The sequence below is a fragment of the Chelmon rostratus genome, chromosome 15, assembly GCF_017976325.1.
Source record: "Chelmon rostratus isolate fCheRos1 chromosome 15, fCheRos1.pri, whole genome shotgun sequence".
Classification (NCBI taxonomy): domain Eukaryota; kingdom Metazoa; phylum Chordata; class Actinopteri; order Chaetodontiformes; family Chaetodontidae; genus Chelmon; species Chelmon rostratus.
Window position 1 is genome coordinate 2,168,351 of NC_055672.1, and position 17,405 is coordinate 2,185,755.

The window sequence follows — 17,405 nt, forward strand, 5'->3', positions numbered from 1 at the left end:
TAGACCTGCAGCAGACCTGTTGTAGACCTGCTGGAGACCTACAGCAGACCTGCTGTAGACCTGCAGCAAACTTGCAGCAGACCTGTTGTAGACCTGCTGTAGACCTGCAGCAGACCTGCTGGCACCTGATGGAGACCTGCAGCAGACCTGCTGTAGACCTGCAGCAGACCTGCTGTAGACCTGCTGTAGACCTGCAGCAGACCTGTTGTAGACCTGCCGTAGACCTGCTGAGGAGACCTTGCAGCAGACCTGCTGGAGACCTGCTGGAGACCTGCAGCAGACCTGTTGTAGACCTGCTGGAGACCTGCTGGAGACCTTGCAGCAGACCTGCTGTAGACCTGCTGTAGACTTGCAGTAGACCTGCAGCAGACCTGTTGTAGACCTACTGTAGACCTGCAGCAGACCTGTTGTAGACCTACTGTAGACCTGCTGTAGACCTGCTGTAGACTTGCAGTAGACCTGCAGCAGACCTGTTGTAGACCTACTGTAGACCTGCAGCAGACCTGTTGCGGCCAAACAGAAGTCAATAAGCTTCCAGGTTTTTGTGATTTGTTTCGTCGACTGGCAGCTGGAAGAATAAATGTTTAACTCGAGATCAGTTTGTGAAAAGGTGAGAGCCATCAGAACAAGACTTTTTCTGACAGGTGTATCTGGATCTGAGCTCGTCCTCAGCTGCGACCACACTGCTTGTATGTTTGTCTTGAGGCTGCACGGAAGGAAAACAGCTTTCCTTGTAAAGGACAAATAAATTGAAATCTAATCTTGTGGTTCAGTTGGGAAAACTTTCTGAAAGCTGGACTGTAAACCAAAACGTTCCAACACCAAATTTAAGAAATGGCTGAGAAGCTTAAAACTGGAAACAGCAGTAAAAAATTCTCATCATTAGTGATTTTTTGGCTGAAATCTCTGGAAAAACAAGCAGATGGAGTTTTTCAGCTCCAGTTAAAACCAAGTGGATGGAGTTTGCTCCATCTGCCAAATGTTGCTCATGATGGTTTTTCAAGTACAAGTTTCCCAACGTGTGCAGCTGTGCACCGTATACGAATCAGCTGATCCCCAACTTTGATCTGTATCTTCACAGCCACCACGCAGATAGACATGAGTTCTTCACAGATGGTCATGGTCTGCAGAGGATGAACCCTCAATTATTTAGCCGATTCCTTAATCTTCACTGTAGCACCAAAAGCACCAAACTCAGAACAAGTCTTATTTACAGTGTCCATTTTTAGCCCCACGACTGGAACAGCTGTTCAACTGGCTTTGGTTTTTTACTCTTGTCCCTATGATGGTTTAATTACGCCCCCTATGGGCCGTGCTTTAGATCAATGTGAGTACGACCAAAGCAAACACAAGTAACGCTTAAATCAGTGCCAGCTGGATCCACTGGGCTTTTCAACGGGTTTAAATGTTCATTAAAAGTAATTTTCTATGCAGGGGTCACCTTTTCAGTCAGAGATGGCGTTTGCTGGTGAGGTCAGTAAAATGCTGTGTTACATACCAGCGTTGGCAGCAGCCACATCTGTGCGTCCGTACATACAGCGTACATCTGACTGTTCCACATTTCTGATTGTTGTTGTCTTCTGCACCACGGCTTAAATATCATGTAACTACAACATCTATTACAGACAATTCAAAGTGCCAAAAACATATCAACAGAAGATAATCCAGTCACTTTCCATTTTTGGCCTCTTCTGTCTGATTTCTGTTCAAAGTTAAAATCTTTTATTGCCTGTTTCTGTCAACATTTGGATAAATTGTTGGTCTGTTTGCGGTGAAAGAACAGCTGGATAAACCGATGACCGCACACATCAGCCCTTTAGCCTGAATTATCTATTGATGAGCTCTGCTCTGGGAAAATTCACTCGCTCTCCTCTTTTTTTTTTGTTTTGCCAAAATGATGAGCTGATTAATTTCTTAATCCATTATTCATGCTTGGTTATGAGAAGGGGATTTTAGCCTGGCCTCCTATTCACACAGCAATATGTTCTGGCCCAGCGAGCAGTACGTCAGCAGCGAGCAGGAGGAGATGAGCCTCCGACCACATATGAGTCTGGATGCGTTACAACATGCAGTAATGAGTATCAGGGCCGGGCCGTTTAGATTCAAGATTCAAGATTCAAGAGTCTTTATTGTCATTGCACATGTCAATGAAATTTTCGTTGCAACCCCCATGTTAGATGGTAAGAAAGATAAGACTAGAAAGAGTGAATAAAATTAAGATAACTACAATAAAATAAAATAAACCAACATGCAATAAAAAAAAATATTCGTGAAGCAATTAAAAATATAACAGAATGAAAATATACTTAGGCAATAAAATATACTAAACAATAAACAATAAAATATGGAAGTGAAATGTGCAAACAGAATCAAATATACAAGCAGAATAAAATATAAAATATACACAGTGAAATGTACCGACAGAATAAAATATGCCAATGAAACTGAAATGTGCTGATATACTAAAATGTATATAATTATAGTATATGTGTGTACATAAAAGTCAAGTACACAGAAGGTGCAGGTGGAGGTAGAGGTGTAGGTGTAAAGTGCGGTGTGCAGTGTTCACAGTTCACACAGTCTCTCACTGCAGTGAGGGGCTGCTGGGGGTGATAGTTCTAACAGCTCTGGGGAAGAAGCTGTCCCTCAGTCTGTTAGTGGTGGTGCGGATGTTCCTGTACCGCTTTCCTGATGGAAGCGGTACAAACAGTCTGTGGCCCGGGTGGCTGGGGTCCGTGGCGATGGATCTCGCCCTCTTTCTGACCCGACCTTCATATATAGAGTCTAGGACAGGGAGGGGGCAGCCCACGATGCCCTGTGCAGTTTTAACCACCCGTGCCAGTTGTTTCCTCTCCTGTGCCGTGCAGCTGCCATACCACACTGTCACACTGAGGCAGAGGATGCTTTCAATTGTGGCCCTGTAGAAGTTAACGAGCAACCGAGAGGAGAGTCCAGCCCGTTTCAGCTTCCTGAGGAAGAAGAGCCTTTGTTGTGCCTTCTTCACCAGGCGGGAGGTGTTCATGGACCAGGAGAGGTCAGATGTGATGTGGAGGCCCAGGAACCTGATGTTGTCCACACGCTCCACCACTTCTCCGTCCATGAGGAGGGGGGCGTGATCCGTCTTCCTGGACCTCCTGAAGTCCACAATGACCTCCTTGGTTTTCCCTGTGTTCAGCACCAGGTTGTTGGCTGAACACCACTGGGTGAGCTGGTGTATCTCCTCTCTGTAGTGGGTCTCGTTGTTATCTGAGATGAGACCCACTACTGTAGTGTCGTCCGCAAACTTCACGACTGTGTTGGTGGGGTGGATGGCAGCACAGTCGTGAGTAAACAGGGTGAAGAGGGCTGGGCTGAGCACACAACCCTGTGGCGTGCCCGTGCTGAGGACCAGAGGGGATGATGTGATGTTCCCTATTCTCACCACCTGAGGCCTGTTGGTGAGAAAGTCTCTGATCCAGTGGCACAGAGACGCAGGCAGACCCACCGTGTGTAGCTTCAGCGCCAGCTTGTCTGGGATGACGGTGTTAAAAGCTGAGCTAAAGTCTACAAATAGCATCCTGACGTAGGTGTTGGGCTGCTGCAGGTGGGTCAGGGCTGTGTGCAGGGTGATGGAGACAGCATCCTCTGTGGACCGATTCCCTCTGTAAGCAAACTGAAGGCTGTCTAGGTCCGAGGGGATGAAGTCTCTGATGTACCTGAGAATAATCCGCTCAAAGCACTTCATGATTACCGGGGTCAGTGCAACAGGCCGGTAGTCATTCAGGCAGGTGATGGATGTCTTCTTCGGTACCGGAATGATGGTGGAGGACTTGAGGCACTCAGGAACCGTGGACAGCTGCAGGGACAGGTTGAAAATGTCCAGGAACACTCCTGCTAGCTGGTCAGCGCATGTCCTCAAAGTCTTGCCTGACACCTTATCCGGTCCTGCAGCTCTGCGGGTGTTGATCCTCCTCAGGGTGGATGACACCTGGTGCTGCTGCAGGACGAGGGGCTGGTGCTGCTCCTCCAGCCGGGGTAGGTGTGTGACTTCTCTGCTGCCTGATGTGTCGAAGCGGGCAAAGAAGCTGTTCAAGGTGTCAGGCAGGGCGGGGTCGTGGCTGGTGAGCTGAGTGTTCGGCTTGTAGTCCGTTATGGTTCTGATGCCTCTCCACATGCTCTGTGGGTTGTTGTTCTTGAAGTGATCTTCAATTTTGTTTTTGTACTGGAGCTTGGCCTGCTTGATTCCTTTCTTCAGCTCTGCTCGAGCCCTGCTATAAGCCAGCCTGTCTCCAGATCTGTAGGCAGTATCCCGGGCTTTCAGCAGGGACCGCACTGTGCTGTCCAGCCATGGTTTCTGGTTGGGAAACACTGTGATGGTCTTAACAGGGAGGACAGCATCAGTGCAGAACTGAACATAAGACAATACAGATGATGTGTACTCCTCAAGGTCTGCCTCTTCTCTGAACACAGTCCAGTCTGTCAGTTCGAAGCAGTCCTGAAGTGCAGAGGAGGCCTCCTCAGTCCATATCTGTACTGTCCTGGTGGTCGGCTTTGTTCTGCAGGCCAGAGGCTTGTAGGCAGGAATGAGTTTCACGGAGATGTGGTCTGACATGCCCAGGTGTGGAGCTGCTACAGCCTTGTAAGCAGCAGGGATGTTGCAGTAAACTTGATCCAAAATGTTACTGTCTCTGGTAGGAAACTTTATGTACTTATGAAATTTGGGAAACACCGCCTTCAGTTCAACGTGATTAAAGTCCCCCGCCACAATCACGGCCGCCTCCGGGTTGTCGTTCATCTGCCCGCTGATCAGGCAGTACAGCTCCTCTAATGCTAACTTAGCATTAGCCCGCGGTGGGATGTAAGCGGCCACAATAACAATAGACGAGAGTTCTCTAACCAGCTTGAACGGTCGGCATTTCACCGCCAGGTATTCCAAATCAGGAGAGCAGAACGTGCTGACGGTGCGTGTGGCTGTACACCAGGCATTGTGTACATACAGCGCCAAGCCTCCGCCTCTGCTCTTACCTGAAGCTGCAGTCCTGTCCGCCCGGAACAGAGAGCGCCCCGCTATCTCCACCGCTGCGTCCGGGATGTTGTCGTCCAGCCAGGTCTCTGTGACAACGGTAACACAGCTGTCCATCCGGCGAGAGACTATCCTTAGACGGACCTCGTCGATTTTGTTGGTGAGAGACCTGGCGTTGGTGAGGAAGAGACTGGGGAGAGCCGGTCTGTGAGGGTTAGCTTGTAGCCTAGCACGCACGCCGGCTCTCTTGCCCCGCTTTTGTTTACGGTGCCTCCTCCGTCTCCTTGGCAGCAGTGGGGGGATGGTGGTGGGCTCTGGGGTCCGTAGCAGCTCCGGTGGAATAAAGTCCAGTTTAGGGCGTGTGTGAAGTCCGAACTGTACTCCAAAGTTCCACAGTTCAGACCTGCTGTACTGTGTCAGAGCTTCCAGAAGAGAAGTAAAAGTGGAAACGAGTAAAAACAAACAAACAAAAACGTAAACACGGGAGCTACGAGCCGCTGCGTCCGCACGCGCCGCCATCTTGGAATTAGATGTGGAGTACATAAGAAGAGGAATGTGTTGAAGGGATGAAGCCTTAAACTGGTTTTCATGAGCGTTACCGTTAACATCCAGTGAAATGTCTCTTTAAAGTGGAGCTCAGGTCTCCGCGGGAGAAAGCTGCTGTTCTTTGTCGTTTGAAGGAAAATGTGTTTGAGTTAATTTTCATTGTGTTTTTATTCAATCTCATGCAGAGAGAGGGTCATGTGATTTAGAAGCAGCTGTGTTTCTCTTTCTGTGCTGATTTAAAGGCTTCACGGTCCCTCGTCTGCTGCTTGGATGAGTATAAAAGACTTACGTTGTGTTTCAGGTTTTTTAGCTTTATTTGTCGAGCTTCGCAACGAAATCGTGCAATTTATGACATGTTATTTGTCAGAGTTTATGTTCTTTTCTCACAGCGCTTGTGTCATTTGTCTCGTAAGCCGCTGTGAGATTCACTTGCATGACACAAATTACTGCTCCAACCACATTTTGGGGGGCCGTGCTGCATTCGTTTGCATATTTATCTTGGAAAAAGAAGATTTTTACATAGCTTTTACAGAGCTACATAGTTCCTCCATGATCTAAAGCTCATATAAACACTGCCCATATGTTGTGGAGACTAGCCGGAGCAGCATAATTAATACATCAATTATCTTAATTAATGGCCTCATTAGCACAAGTGGTTTTGATTAATATCGCGCTGATCATGTTGGGATTTTTAGGCGGATCAAGTTCGTCTTGTTGAGAGCAGACTGAGCTTCATTAAATTTCTTTATTACTTTTTCTCCAGTGAACATATTGAGTAGAAGTCATTAATCATTGATCGTGTCTAAAACTGGAAATATTAAAACTGTTTCTGGCATATTGCTCCCCAACCATTTATCTGTGGCAGGAACAACATTTATCTAGAGACTAAAAGCACTAAAGGGTGCTTCAGATGTTAATAGTGGTACTACTTACGAGACAATAAGGACCATTAATGCTGCTGTTGGAGGACAGCAGCGTCGCAGCAACTGTACAACTCCACCCACCCGGTTTTCCAGGATAATGGTCTGACTGGTAAAAGCAGCAGCCTGAGATGCCTCTGACTGGCGTCTGGCGAGCTGCAGAGCGAGATAAAGTAACACGAGGGGCTGATGGGGGGGGAACAGGCTGCAGCAGCATTCAGGGCCATCGCCACACGTGTCAGGACGTTAACTGTGAGCCGATCATCGTGTAGACAAACTAAACATCCAGCTGAGTTTCTTTGAAACAGATGCACGTATGACTAACCGCCGCTGATTTAAACAGGGGTCTCTCTGGGCTTTGAACATCCCATTAAGCTGCCCGTGTGTTGCAGAGACTCCACATGGCACTACAGTGTGATTCCCGTGGGATCAGAGGAGCATGACATCATGTCACCTGGGGCGCAACCCGCTGCGGGAAAACAAACCTCTGCAGTAAATGAAGTACAGAGAAATGTACATCTGTCGTTGTATCTGCCACAGCTGCTCCAGCAATGAACGCTGAAAGATCAGAAAAACACGTTTAAAGCTCGGCGCTTCACGCCGTCGTTAGCCCGGCGTGTACCCGGGTTCTCTGCTGATGGAGGTCTGCAGCAGCCAACCTGAGGGCTGGAGGGATGCAGGAGGGGTAAACCAGGTTCTGTAAGAAAAGACAAGTGAATCAAAGGTGCTTGTTTCGTGAAACCTGTAACTGTCTCTTTGCTTTACGTGGCTGTTTACTTCTGAATGTGTTCCACTCGCCAGCGTCTCACCGTGGAAAGCTCACTGAGGAAGCACTCGCTCTGGAAGGATTTTTATTTCTACAATAATATTCATTTTATCTACAGTTATATTAGCATGTAACACAGCGGAGCTGTAAATGGCGTCCACGCTCGCTAGTGAGAAATATCGATCACGTCTGTCTGTAAGCTGACACGACCTGACATTTTCACTGCAAACCAAACGTAGCAGGTACTACAAAGCTCCTGTGCTCACACTGTGGAGTGAAGTGGTTTGCAGAACCGCCCGTTCTCGAGGATGCATTATGCTGTTGTGCTTCTGCACGCATCAGATGGACGATGGGAAATCTGTATTAGCACACACATCATGATAGTTCAATCAATCGGACCTTATCGATAACCTGTTCTTGGTAAACACCTTGCAGCTGCGCTTTAGAGGAAGAATCATCCCTTTATTAGTCCCCCCGACATTATTACACACACAGCTACTCCAGCCACCAGACCACCTCAGTTTTGACTAGTCCATGCTAGTCCACTAGCACCCCTAAATTCCAAAGCTAAATGATTTCTTGACCCACATGTCAGATATGTCTGTGAAGTATATTACACCACGCTCTAACCGGCTTCGCTGCACTTTATGCAACTTGCTAATAAACACTAGTGCAGCACCGGCTAGTACATGAGAGAAGGCACATGGAGCTGGAGCCTCAATATCTGAGTGCATGTAGGAAGCAGAGAGGGTCACACTCAGTCATGCGTTCTTTAATGAGCTCACTCAGGATCTGCCTGGCAACACACACACACATTTGACCACCCAGCCTTCATCAGTGTGTACAGATGCAGGGATGCAACCTGTGCTTCAGGGTGTCGGGTAAATAAACAGGTGAGTGGGGCCACGTGGACCTGACAGGTGAACTTGACCATCAATCATCGTGACGCCACCTAACACTGACCTCAGAGTGAGTCACTGCATTAAAACTGTTTACAGTTTCATCTGAAGCTTCGTCAGACGTTTCAGATAACAAGCATGAAATGCTCACAGTCTCGCTGTTCATGAAACTGATCAAACCAGTAGCTGCTGAACAGATGTTTCAGGATCTAACAGGATTATTATAACTTCCATAAAACACATCATTTACGATTTAAGCCACATTTATTATCCACCGTAACGAATTTTATTAATTCCTTACAAATACCTAATTGCAGCTCTACAAAAGTTTCAAAAGTTTGTTGATGGAAGGTGTTTTTTGGGTGGCAGGATAGCTTTTACAGCGTACTGTAGACAGCTTTAACAGCGTACATCAAGCACTTGGCCCCTGCAGCAGTCAGGCAGAATAATAGGAGCGATGGTTCCGGCTGTGGGTGAGTAATCAGCAGCATTACAAAGCCCGGCGACGGGGGCCACAGCACTAATGTATCCATCTCCGCCCACCCAATCGTAGCAGTCCTCGCTGTCATTTTTAACCCCGCCGTAAGTGTCACGCTCGTGCACTCGACCGCCACCTCCACCAACCCCTGGCCCGCGACACCGCGCGCACACGGCTAATTGGCGAGAAGCCGCGGATCTCTGGGGAGCTCATTCCAGACGAGTCCCGGTGCCGGAGTCGCTGCTGGATGTCGGGAGAGATCGGGGCCCTCGGGGCGCAGAGGAGGGATTGTCGAGATGAGATCCGCTCGCTCGCCCTCTCTGTGGGCTCTTTGCGCCGGTGTGTTGGAAGCGTTGTACGTCTGTCACTCAGGGTGTTGTGACAGCCCGTGGACGCCGAGCGCTGCTTTTCATCACATCCTATCGGGGTCAGCTGTCACTAAAATGCTGAGCTGATGTTTGGCACAGATTTGAGTCCTGATTAGCCCAGATTTTCCTTTCTGTGTCTATTACAGCCGGAGTGTGACTGGATCTCTGCAGGGAAAAGTGGAATAGAAGCACCGTTATATCCCACTGGCTACTTAAAAAGCCTGTTTTATTTTATTTCTCGTTCAAATCGCCTCCTCCTGCAGCTTTTGATGACATATGACATGTCTGACTTTGCCTCTAATTATGACTCTTCATCCTCTGATTATTATCAGAACAACTGTTGCGTTGCCCAGGAGACGCTCACAATTGTAAACACGCATTCATCTGCTGGGGATGATTAACATGGGGAATTTATGCTGGCAGGTGATAAGTCAAGTGTCCAGGTGGCTGCAGTCGGTTTGAAACCGCTGAAGGAAAGCAGGTCAACTGCAGAGGGTCAGTGCTTCAAGCTGTGCAGGATTTTAGTTTGGTTTTCTCTTTTTGCAGAAAAACAAACTAAAATGTAAAATATTTAGCATGTGTTAGATTGTGAGCACACCTGGTTTTATAGATTAACATGTAGCACATATGTGAATAGAGTCATTGATTACGTTTGTAAGAGCCAATTAATGGGGAATTTATAGAGTATAATAATGTAGTTAAAAAAAATAATTTTAAGAAATTCATGATGGGTATTATATTTCATAGGAATACATAACTTAGTTAATTTAAAAGGAAACTTTTACTGTGAAATGTAATTTTGGCTTTCATTACGTAATGCATCATACGTCTTTTTAATTTTGCTTGCATGAATGCAGCTGGATGCGAAGGAAGCAACACAGTTTTTTGACCGTACTGAAATTACAGAAACGATTTGTAACCCCTTTTATTCTGTAAATGTGTATATACGTTCTTTAAGTAAAAAGCATAAAAGGAAGACTTGGTTTCAGTCGAGTGATTCAAATACTGGTTGTAGACAAGTTGCAAAGGTGACACACGAACTTTGAAGACACAGAGTGCCACTACAACGTTCATGAGAGAACAATGGACTGGTTAATCAATGGGCAGGGTGCTGTGCCCAGTAATGGAGGAGGGCCAAAGCACTGGCACAGCTTTGGTGATTTTATGGCACCAAAATCTGGTTCGCAGCATTAATGACGAGTCGAGAATGAAACGCCCCTCTGCTCTGAATCAAAGTTTTAAAGCGTGTTTTTCTGTGTCTCTGCCGTGTTTTCTCCCTTTCATTCCACTTGGATTATGTCGGATCTGAAACTGATGAAATGGATGTAGCTGCTTGGCATCAGCGGCCGATGGTGCACATGGTGAAATCAGCAGCTCTGGTTGCTAAGGACTTGGCCAGGTAAAGCTGTTGCTAAGGGAAGAAAAAGTGTGTGGCTTACGCAGAGATGCAGATGGTTTATTTTTAATGATTTACAGTCGGTATGTGCGTACAGCTAATCAGCACCATCCAGTTATTCATTCACGAGCTGCCGCCTTCCAGCTTCTCTCTAATATTCTAACATGAAACAAACTAAGCTGACAATCAGCGTGATGTGATGCGTTCTGCTCCACAACAGCCTGTTTTCTCTAAAAAATTATATTTTATTTTCAGAGACTTCCTCTCTCAATTAGCTTCACTGCTCCTGTCTTCTTGTTGCTGTCAGTGTGGATGAGAACAAACATGTTGTTAAGGTATAAAAATATGGCTTCATGAAGATAATATTAAAAACACGTCCTCAGCGAGCTGCTGCTGGAGCGATTGGCTCTGCGGTGCCTTTATATCCAAGACAGCTCTCTATATTGACTTGATCTACTTTTATGATGCTTCCTGTCAGACTGCAGAGGTTCAGTTTGTGTTAGAGCCTCAGTGTTGTACTAAATAAGAGCTCATCATATCATTGAACAGCACCTGACGTCTGCTTTCTGATGCAGAATCATGCCTGCTTTACACTGACGACCAGCAGGCAGGCTTCAGATCCTGCAGCGCTCTGCTCCCAGATGTTTCCAGATGTTAGCCAGTTATTCCAGCAGTTATTTTCTTTATTAATCAGTCGATAGGTTGGTGAATGAAATATCAGAAAACTGTGAAAAATATCCGTCAATAAACCACAAATGACGTCCTCAAATTTTGGGTTTTGTCCGACCAACAGTCCAAAACTCAAATAAATTCAGTTTACTGTTTATAAGACAAAGAGAAGCAGCCGTCAGTCAGTTTTACCTGAGGCGTCGCCTCCATCAAAGAATTGATGCATCGAGAATTAAACCTCTTTTCTAACTCTGCTCCATCACGCTCTGGTCGTCTCCCTCCTGTTTGTCCTCAGGTAAAGGCGACGTGTTCGGTGACGTCTTCTGGAAGGAAACCACCCTGGCACATGCGTGCGCTAACGTCAGAGCGCTAACGTACTGCGACCTCCACGTCATCAAGAGGGAAGCCCTGCTCAAGGTGCTGGAGTTTTACACGGCCTTCGCCAACTCCTTCTCCCGGAACCTCATCCTCACCTGCAACCTGCGCAAGAGGGTAAGGTGTCCTGCTCGGTGGACACGCACATACACACACACAGACACACACTGTGCAGACACACACACACAGACCGAAATGCTTGATTCAGCCATTAACTAGCTGCTTATTAGGATGCACATTAGTAGCATCCTGGCTCCTCATTAGTTATTATAAAGCACTTATTAATGCCTCATTCTGGGTCATTAACATCATAATTCATGCACAACAACTTCCTAATTCTCAATAAGCAGTAATTAGGAGGTTACTGATGGAAAACACTTTGTAGTTGTAGAATACGGTCATTGCAGAATAAGGCATTAATAAGTGCTATATAGATATTGATATTGATTGCTTGTTTATTTTTGTTTTTTATTTGATATTTTTGTCCTACTTTCTGCTAACAAATCACAATGAAACACATTTTACAGACATGAAAGTGAGCCGTGTTCAGGTGAGCAAATATTCACCTTGAACTCTACTTTTAGAAGGATGTACTAAGTACACTTTGTGCTGTTTTTGTTGCCTTTAAATACACTTCCGTGTACTCCAGTAGTCCTTGAGGGCCACTGGAGTACACTTGAAGTGTAAATAGTTGCTAAATTTGCAACTAGTCCACCAGTGAAAATCAGGATTCTTGAGCATTCAAAACACACTCGCAGTATAATTGTATTATATCACCATTGTGTTGCAAATATACTTAAATACACTTCAAATGAAGTGAAGCTGCTAACAGTGTTTCACAAAGTATATTTTTCATAAGTACACTTTATTACTATTAAAAATATTTGTTATTTAGTGCACTTTTTAAAAGTACACTTCAGTACAATTTATAGTACACTTACAATTAAGTCCACTTTTTATAAGTACTTTGAAATACCACTTCAAGTACTGCAGATTTTTTAAAAGTATCTGTCAAACACACTTTAAATTAAGCTCAAAAAGTTGTAAAAGTACTTGTAATGACTTTTCTGTACTTCAGTTGTATTTCTAATACCCTGAAGTAGCTGCTGTTTGACCTGTTTGGTGCCACCTGATGATGTTTTGTGTCAGACGGCTCATTTTGCTGCTCATCGTGGTGCGTTCATGCTCCTCACAGGTGTAATGATGGGGTGAACAGAGGAGTGATGTTTTTAACTCAGATAGATTTCTGTTCCATCACTCACTTTGGATTATTTCATCTTTGATGGCTGATTTATGTGGTTCAAGATCTCCGTTCAGAGGGTAAATCATCGCTGTGGCACATTCAAAGCGCCTCCTTCAGGCAGCTGTTGGAGGATCCTTCAGCCTTCCTGATGTTTTATCTCTGATATTTCTCTGATAACACAGCTGCTCATGTGTTGTCCTGCTGTTTCAACCAGGAGAAATAAACATCCATCCAAACCTCAAAGTGCTCCAGCTGTCAGTCACCTGACAGCGTCTATGAGAACATGAACCAGATTTTATTAGCCATGACTGGGACGTCTGATGGGAAATCTAAGAGGAAATCAGGGATTGAGGACGGGTGAGGAGACATTAGTTCTTTCATTAATCGAGGATTTTTGTCATTTCTCCACCTTCTGAGTGAGCAGAGTTCAAAAGTAGAGGCTCGAGCATGCAAACCATGATCACACACACTCGCCATCACACACACTCGCCATCACACACACCGCCATCACACACATCGCCATCACACACACCGCCATCACACACACCATGGTCACACATACCGCCATCACACACACCATGGTCACACATACCGCCATCACACACACCGCCATCACACACACTCGCCATCACACACACTCGCCATCACACACACCATGATCACACACACCGCCATGATCACACGCACCGCCATCACAAACATTCGCCATCACAAACACTCGCCATTACACACACTCGCCATCACACGCACCACCATCACACGCACTACCATCACACACACCCCCATCACACACACCATGATCACACACACACTCGCCATCATACACACCGCCATCACACACACACACCGCCATCACACACACACACCGCCATCACACACACACACACCGCCATCACACACACCGCCATCACACACACCGCCATCATACACACCGCCATCACACACACCATGATCACACACACCGCCATCATACACACCGCCATCACACACACGGGCCCATCTGCCCGACACTCCCTCGTATTTCCTGTCCTTCACACATCCTCTCTTCTGCTTTTTCTCTCATAACAGGTCTGTTGTTGTTTACTTGTCCTTTAGTTGTTTTTCATACTTCATATTCTCTGGGCTCAGTAGGTCTTTTTCTCAGCGCGCCTCAAACGTAATAAATTATACATACGATGCCGGTAGCCTCATTACGTCCTGTGGCCTTTAGCCGGTTCTGACTGACTTTTCATTCTCTCTGTGTTTGTTTGTGTGTTTTAAGTTCGTGCTTTATGCTTTATAATTTATTGATGGCCATGTGTGTGTGTGTTTTACCTACCTGGCCCTGCGTCGACACCTACGTGTGACCATGTTGTCAAATGTGTGCAAGCATATTCCTGCGGTACCTGCAGGATATCAGAGAGATTCAGAACAGCATTGATTTGACCCTGGCTCCATCCTGACTAACAATGAATATTCATTTAAATAAAACACGTTTATCGCTGTTCACTAAAGGACATTATCCAGATGCAGGCTGCAGGTATCTGTCCGTGCCTGAAGAAAGTGATGCGCATCGATCCGGCCGGCTACTTTTAATGTGCTTTAGTCTGACTTCAACTCCAGACTTGTGCTCACAGACTGGCTGCTTCCTTAGTCACTGTTTTCAGTTCCCACTGCCAGAAGCTGGATTTCTTACTAGATTTCTGATGGTGGATGTGATTTGACCCTGTGAGGTTTTAGTGATATGCTCCAGCAGCTTTTGGCAGGGCTGCCACAAATTTGGTAGCAAAGTTTTGCATGCTAAGACACTAAAGAAGCACAATAACGTTGGAGTTTTAATCCAGCATCACAGATTGATAATAGAGGATTCTCTCGTCTGTCTCTGAGTCGGTGTGGATTGATAGAAGTGGATCTGTTGCACGAGTCAGGGAGCACTTTCCTTCTTTCTTTATTTCAGGGGTCTAATTGTTCCCATGTAAACTCTACACAGGTGTTTTAGTTAGAGTTCAGTGATGAGTTTATAAGAAAAACTTTACTCTTCACATATGTTGAACAGTATATTTGCCTCTTTGCATGCTGGCATGTGCACTAAAACAGAGCTCTGTAATTCAGACCACAGCTCACCTTCCAGTGAGTTTACAGTGACGTAGGAACCGATGGGAGCCTGAGAATAAAGCTTCACCAGCTTCTGAATCATACTTCCTGTCTAATTATGACACTCTGTAAAGAATAGAGACACAGTTTTAACTCTGTCTGTAGAAACTCTGGCTTTATGTCTGCTTTTACAGACCAGAGCTGGTGGATTGACCGAGGTACAGTCTGACTGATTGGTCTCATCACCAGCTGAGAAACGGTTCAATTAGCCATTTATTTATAGAGACGAATACTTCTCAGTTAGACAGACCAGGATGCTCATTTTCCTTGCAATAATCCGCTGATTTAGACTGATTACACTGCAGCAGTTTACATACAAATCTGCTCAGTGAAGCTTCAGAAAGAGTTAGAAAGCAAAACTACCATTACGATGAGATGATGGCTCCCGTTTCGAACACCATCTTCCTTCACCACAACTCCACCTGCTTCGAGAGGATGTGTCAGGATTCAGGAGCGCGCCTTTAAACAAGCCTCAGCCGTGCTGAACAGTCTCTAAATGGAGTTAATTGTCAGGACGGACACTTTTTTGCTGCGTGCAGCAGGAATCTGACCCGGCGGTGCCCTCATGTAAACACACAACAGAAATAGAGACGTGGGCAGAGCTCTCTCTCCTCAGTTAGCTCTTTTGTTCCCAGGATGCGTGACAGCTGCTAGAGCGCCGCCATGATGAAGATAAACAACTTCTAGCGGGAGCTCCGACGTGGCCTGTGGGACTCTGAGGAGACCAGAATGTGTGTCAGCTCTAACTCACCCTGTCACTCAGGCGATAGCGGCTGGCCAGCAGTCTGCCTCCATCAGCACTTTCCTTTCTCTCCCTCCCAGCTGGCTGTCAGTGCCTCCTCCTCCTCCTCCTCATCTTCCTCCTTAGGAGCCTCTTTCTCTGCATCCTGCTCAGACTCTGTGTGAAACGCCTGTTTGTGTTTGAGAAGGAGCATTTATCGATCAGTTTTATCAGGCAGCGGGTTGGACGGCGCTCATTAGGCTAAAGCAGTGGATGCTAACCTTTGCTGAGCAACGTCTCCTCACAGTCTTATCAGCTTCAGCTGACCTGCTGCTCTCGTTACGATTGAACGGCTGATGACCCGAGATGGCGCCGCAGATGCCTGCCGTGGCACTGCGCTCACTACTAACTACTTTTTATGTTTTGTATTCTTTGTACCAGTTCAGCTTTTCTTTACAATTGAGCTCATAGTGAAAAATGACCAAAGCCTGTTTGGACATGCTGATGAGACTGTCCCACCGCGTCTGTGTGCTTCTCTTCCTCTTTCAAAATAAAAGTCCTCAGCAGTGGAGCAGAGCAACAGACTGCACTTACATGCTTGTTTATGTGTGTGACTGCTGTAGTGCAGGTCCTGCAGGTTTGCACTGCAGTTACTCCCGCAGATGAAGTTGCAGCAGGTAGACATGGTTGTTTATGTCAGTCACAGCAGTTCGGTCTAGACATTCAGCCAGCAGCTCGATACTGCTGAGCGACCGCAGCCAAGTCTGCAGGTTAACTCTCAAAGGTCATGTTTGGATGCAGAGCGGATGATACTCATTGTATTCACCGGCCATGATGCCGGGCTCTACTGTCCAGGCACGTTCAGCAGCCTGAAACATGGACGCCATGAATGTATGAATGTATCAGTACTGAAACTAAACGTATCCTGACTCACAGATTGTCTTCTCTTTTGCATATTGATGCCACAGTCGCTTTTATTTGAAATAAAACTAATAAAAGATGCAGGACGGTACTATGGAAAAGCTTCAGTTGCTCTCCACATCCTTTTGTATCTCCATCAGTCTTTTCCACCCATTCACCTGTATCTTATTAAAGCTGCATCAGGAACTTTTGGACATCTGTGGCCCCAAGTAACAGTGAGCAAACGTTTTTTCAACACTGAGGACTTGATTTCCCAGAGTTCTTTGAAACAGACAGCAGTAAACACACTCAAAGGGCCAAAGCACCAAACTCCAGCACCTCCAGCTCAGGTTGGTTAGCAGCTTTCCAGACCATTTACACATCGACGAACTCCTCAGACAGACAGTTTGACACTTTATTTACACCTCGTTTTGAACCTTCTCTGCCGTATAAATGATCTGAAATGACCTAAACTAGTTGTGAAAAAAACAACATTATCATCAGCAGTTTCCTGCAGAGTTTTAAAGCTGAAGCACCTGCCTCACCTGAAACAAAGAGCGCCGCCACTGACAAGAAATTATTACACTTATGAAATATGTCTCCTGAAAAGAGAAGACGAGGTGTGTCAGGATGTCAGTTTGCAAAACACCCACTAATGGACCCGCTAACGGCCCTAGCAAACGTCTTTTATCACTGCTTCCTCTTTTGAGAGCAGAATAAAAAACATGTGTGTTCATTGAACCACTGGCTCTTCATTAGCTGTGTCGCTGGAGTGAGAGGACATCAGATCTGTGTGCAGTGAGACTGTAACTGACCTGGAGTCATTACATGAGACAAACCATAATGACACATTTCAATCACAGTTTCCACACGGGTTCATGTGTTTGAGGTTTGGTTGGTTTAATGGCGCCCGACTGGAGAATTGGCGCCACCAACATTAACTTAATGTTGAAACATGTTAAAATCAAAGATTAGACTATGAACTGGAG

The 17,405-nt window shown here is 46.0% G+C and overlaps 1 protein-coding gene across 1 annotated transcript in view; it reads left to right on the plus strand.

Annotated features, from left to right (window-relative positions):
- The window catches only part of kcnh5b (potassium voltage-gated channel, subfamily H (eag-related), member 5b), a 131,345-nt gene that overhangs the window by 90,680 nt on the left and 23,260 nt on the right, over positions 1-17,405 (plus strand). Inside the window, exon 12 of the mRNA XM_041953353.1 lies at positions 11,340-11,536. Within this exon, the coding sequence (XP_041809287.1) occupies positions 11,340-11,536 (197 nt within the window). The remainder of the gene's footprint in view (positions 1-11,339; positions 11,537-17,405) is intronic.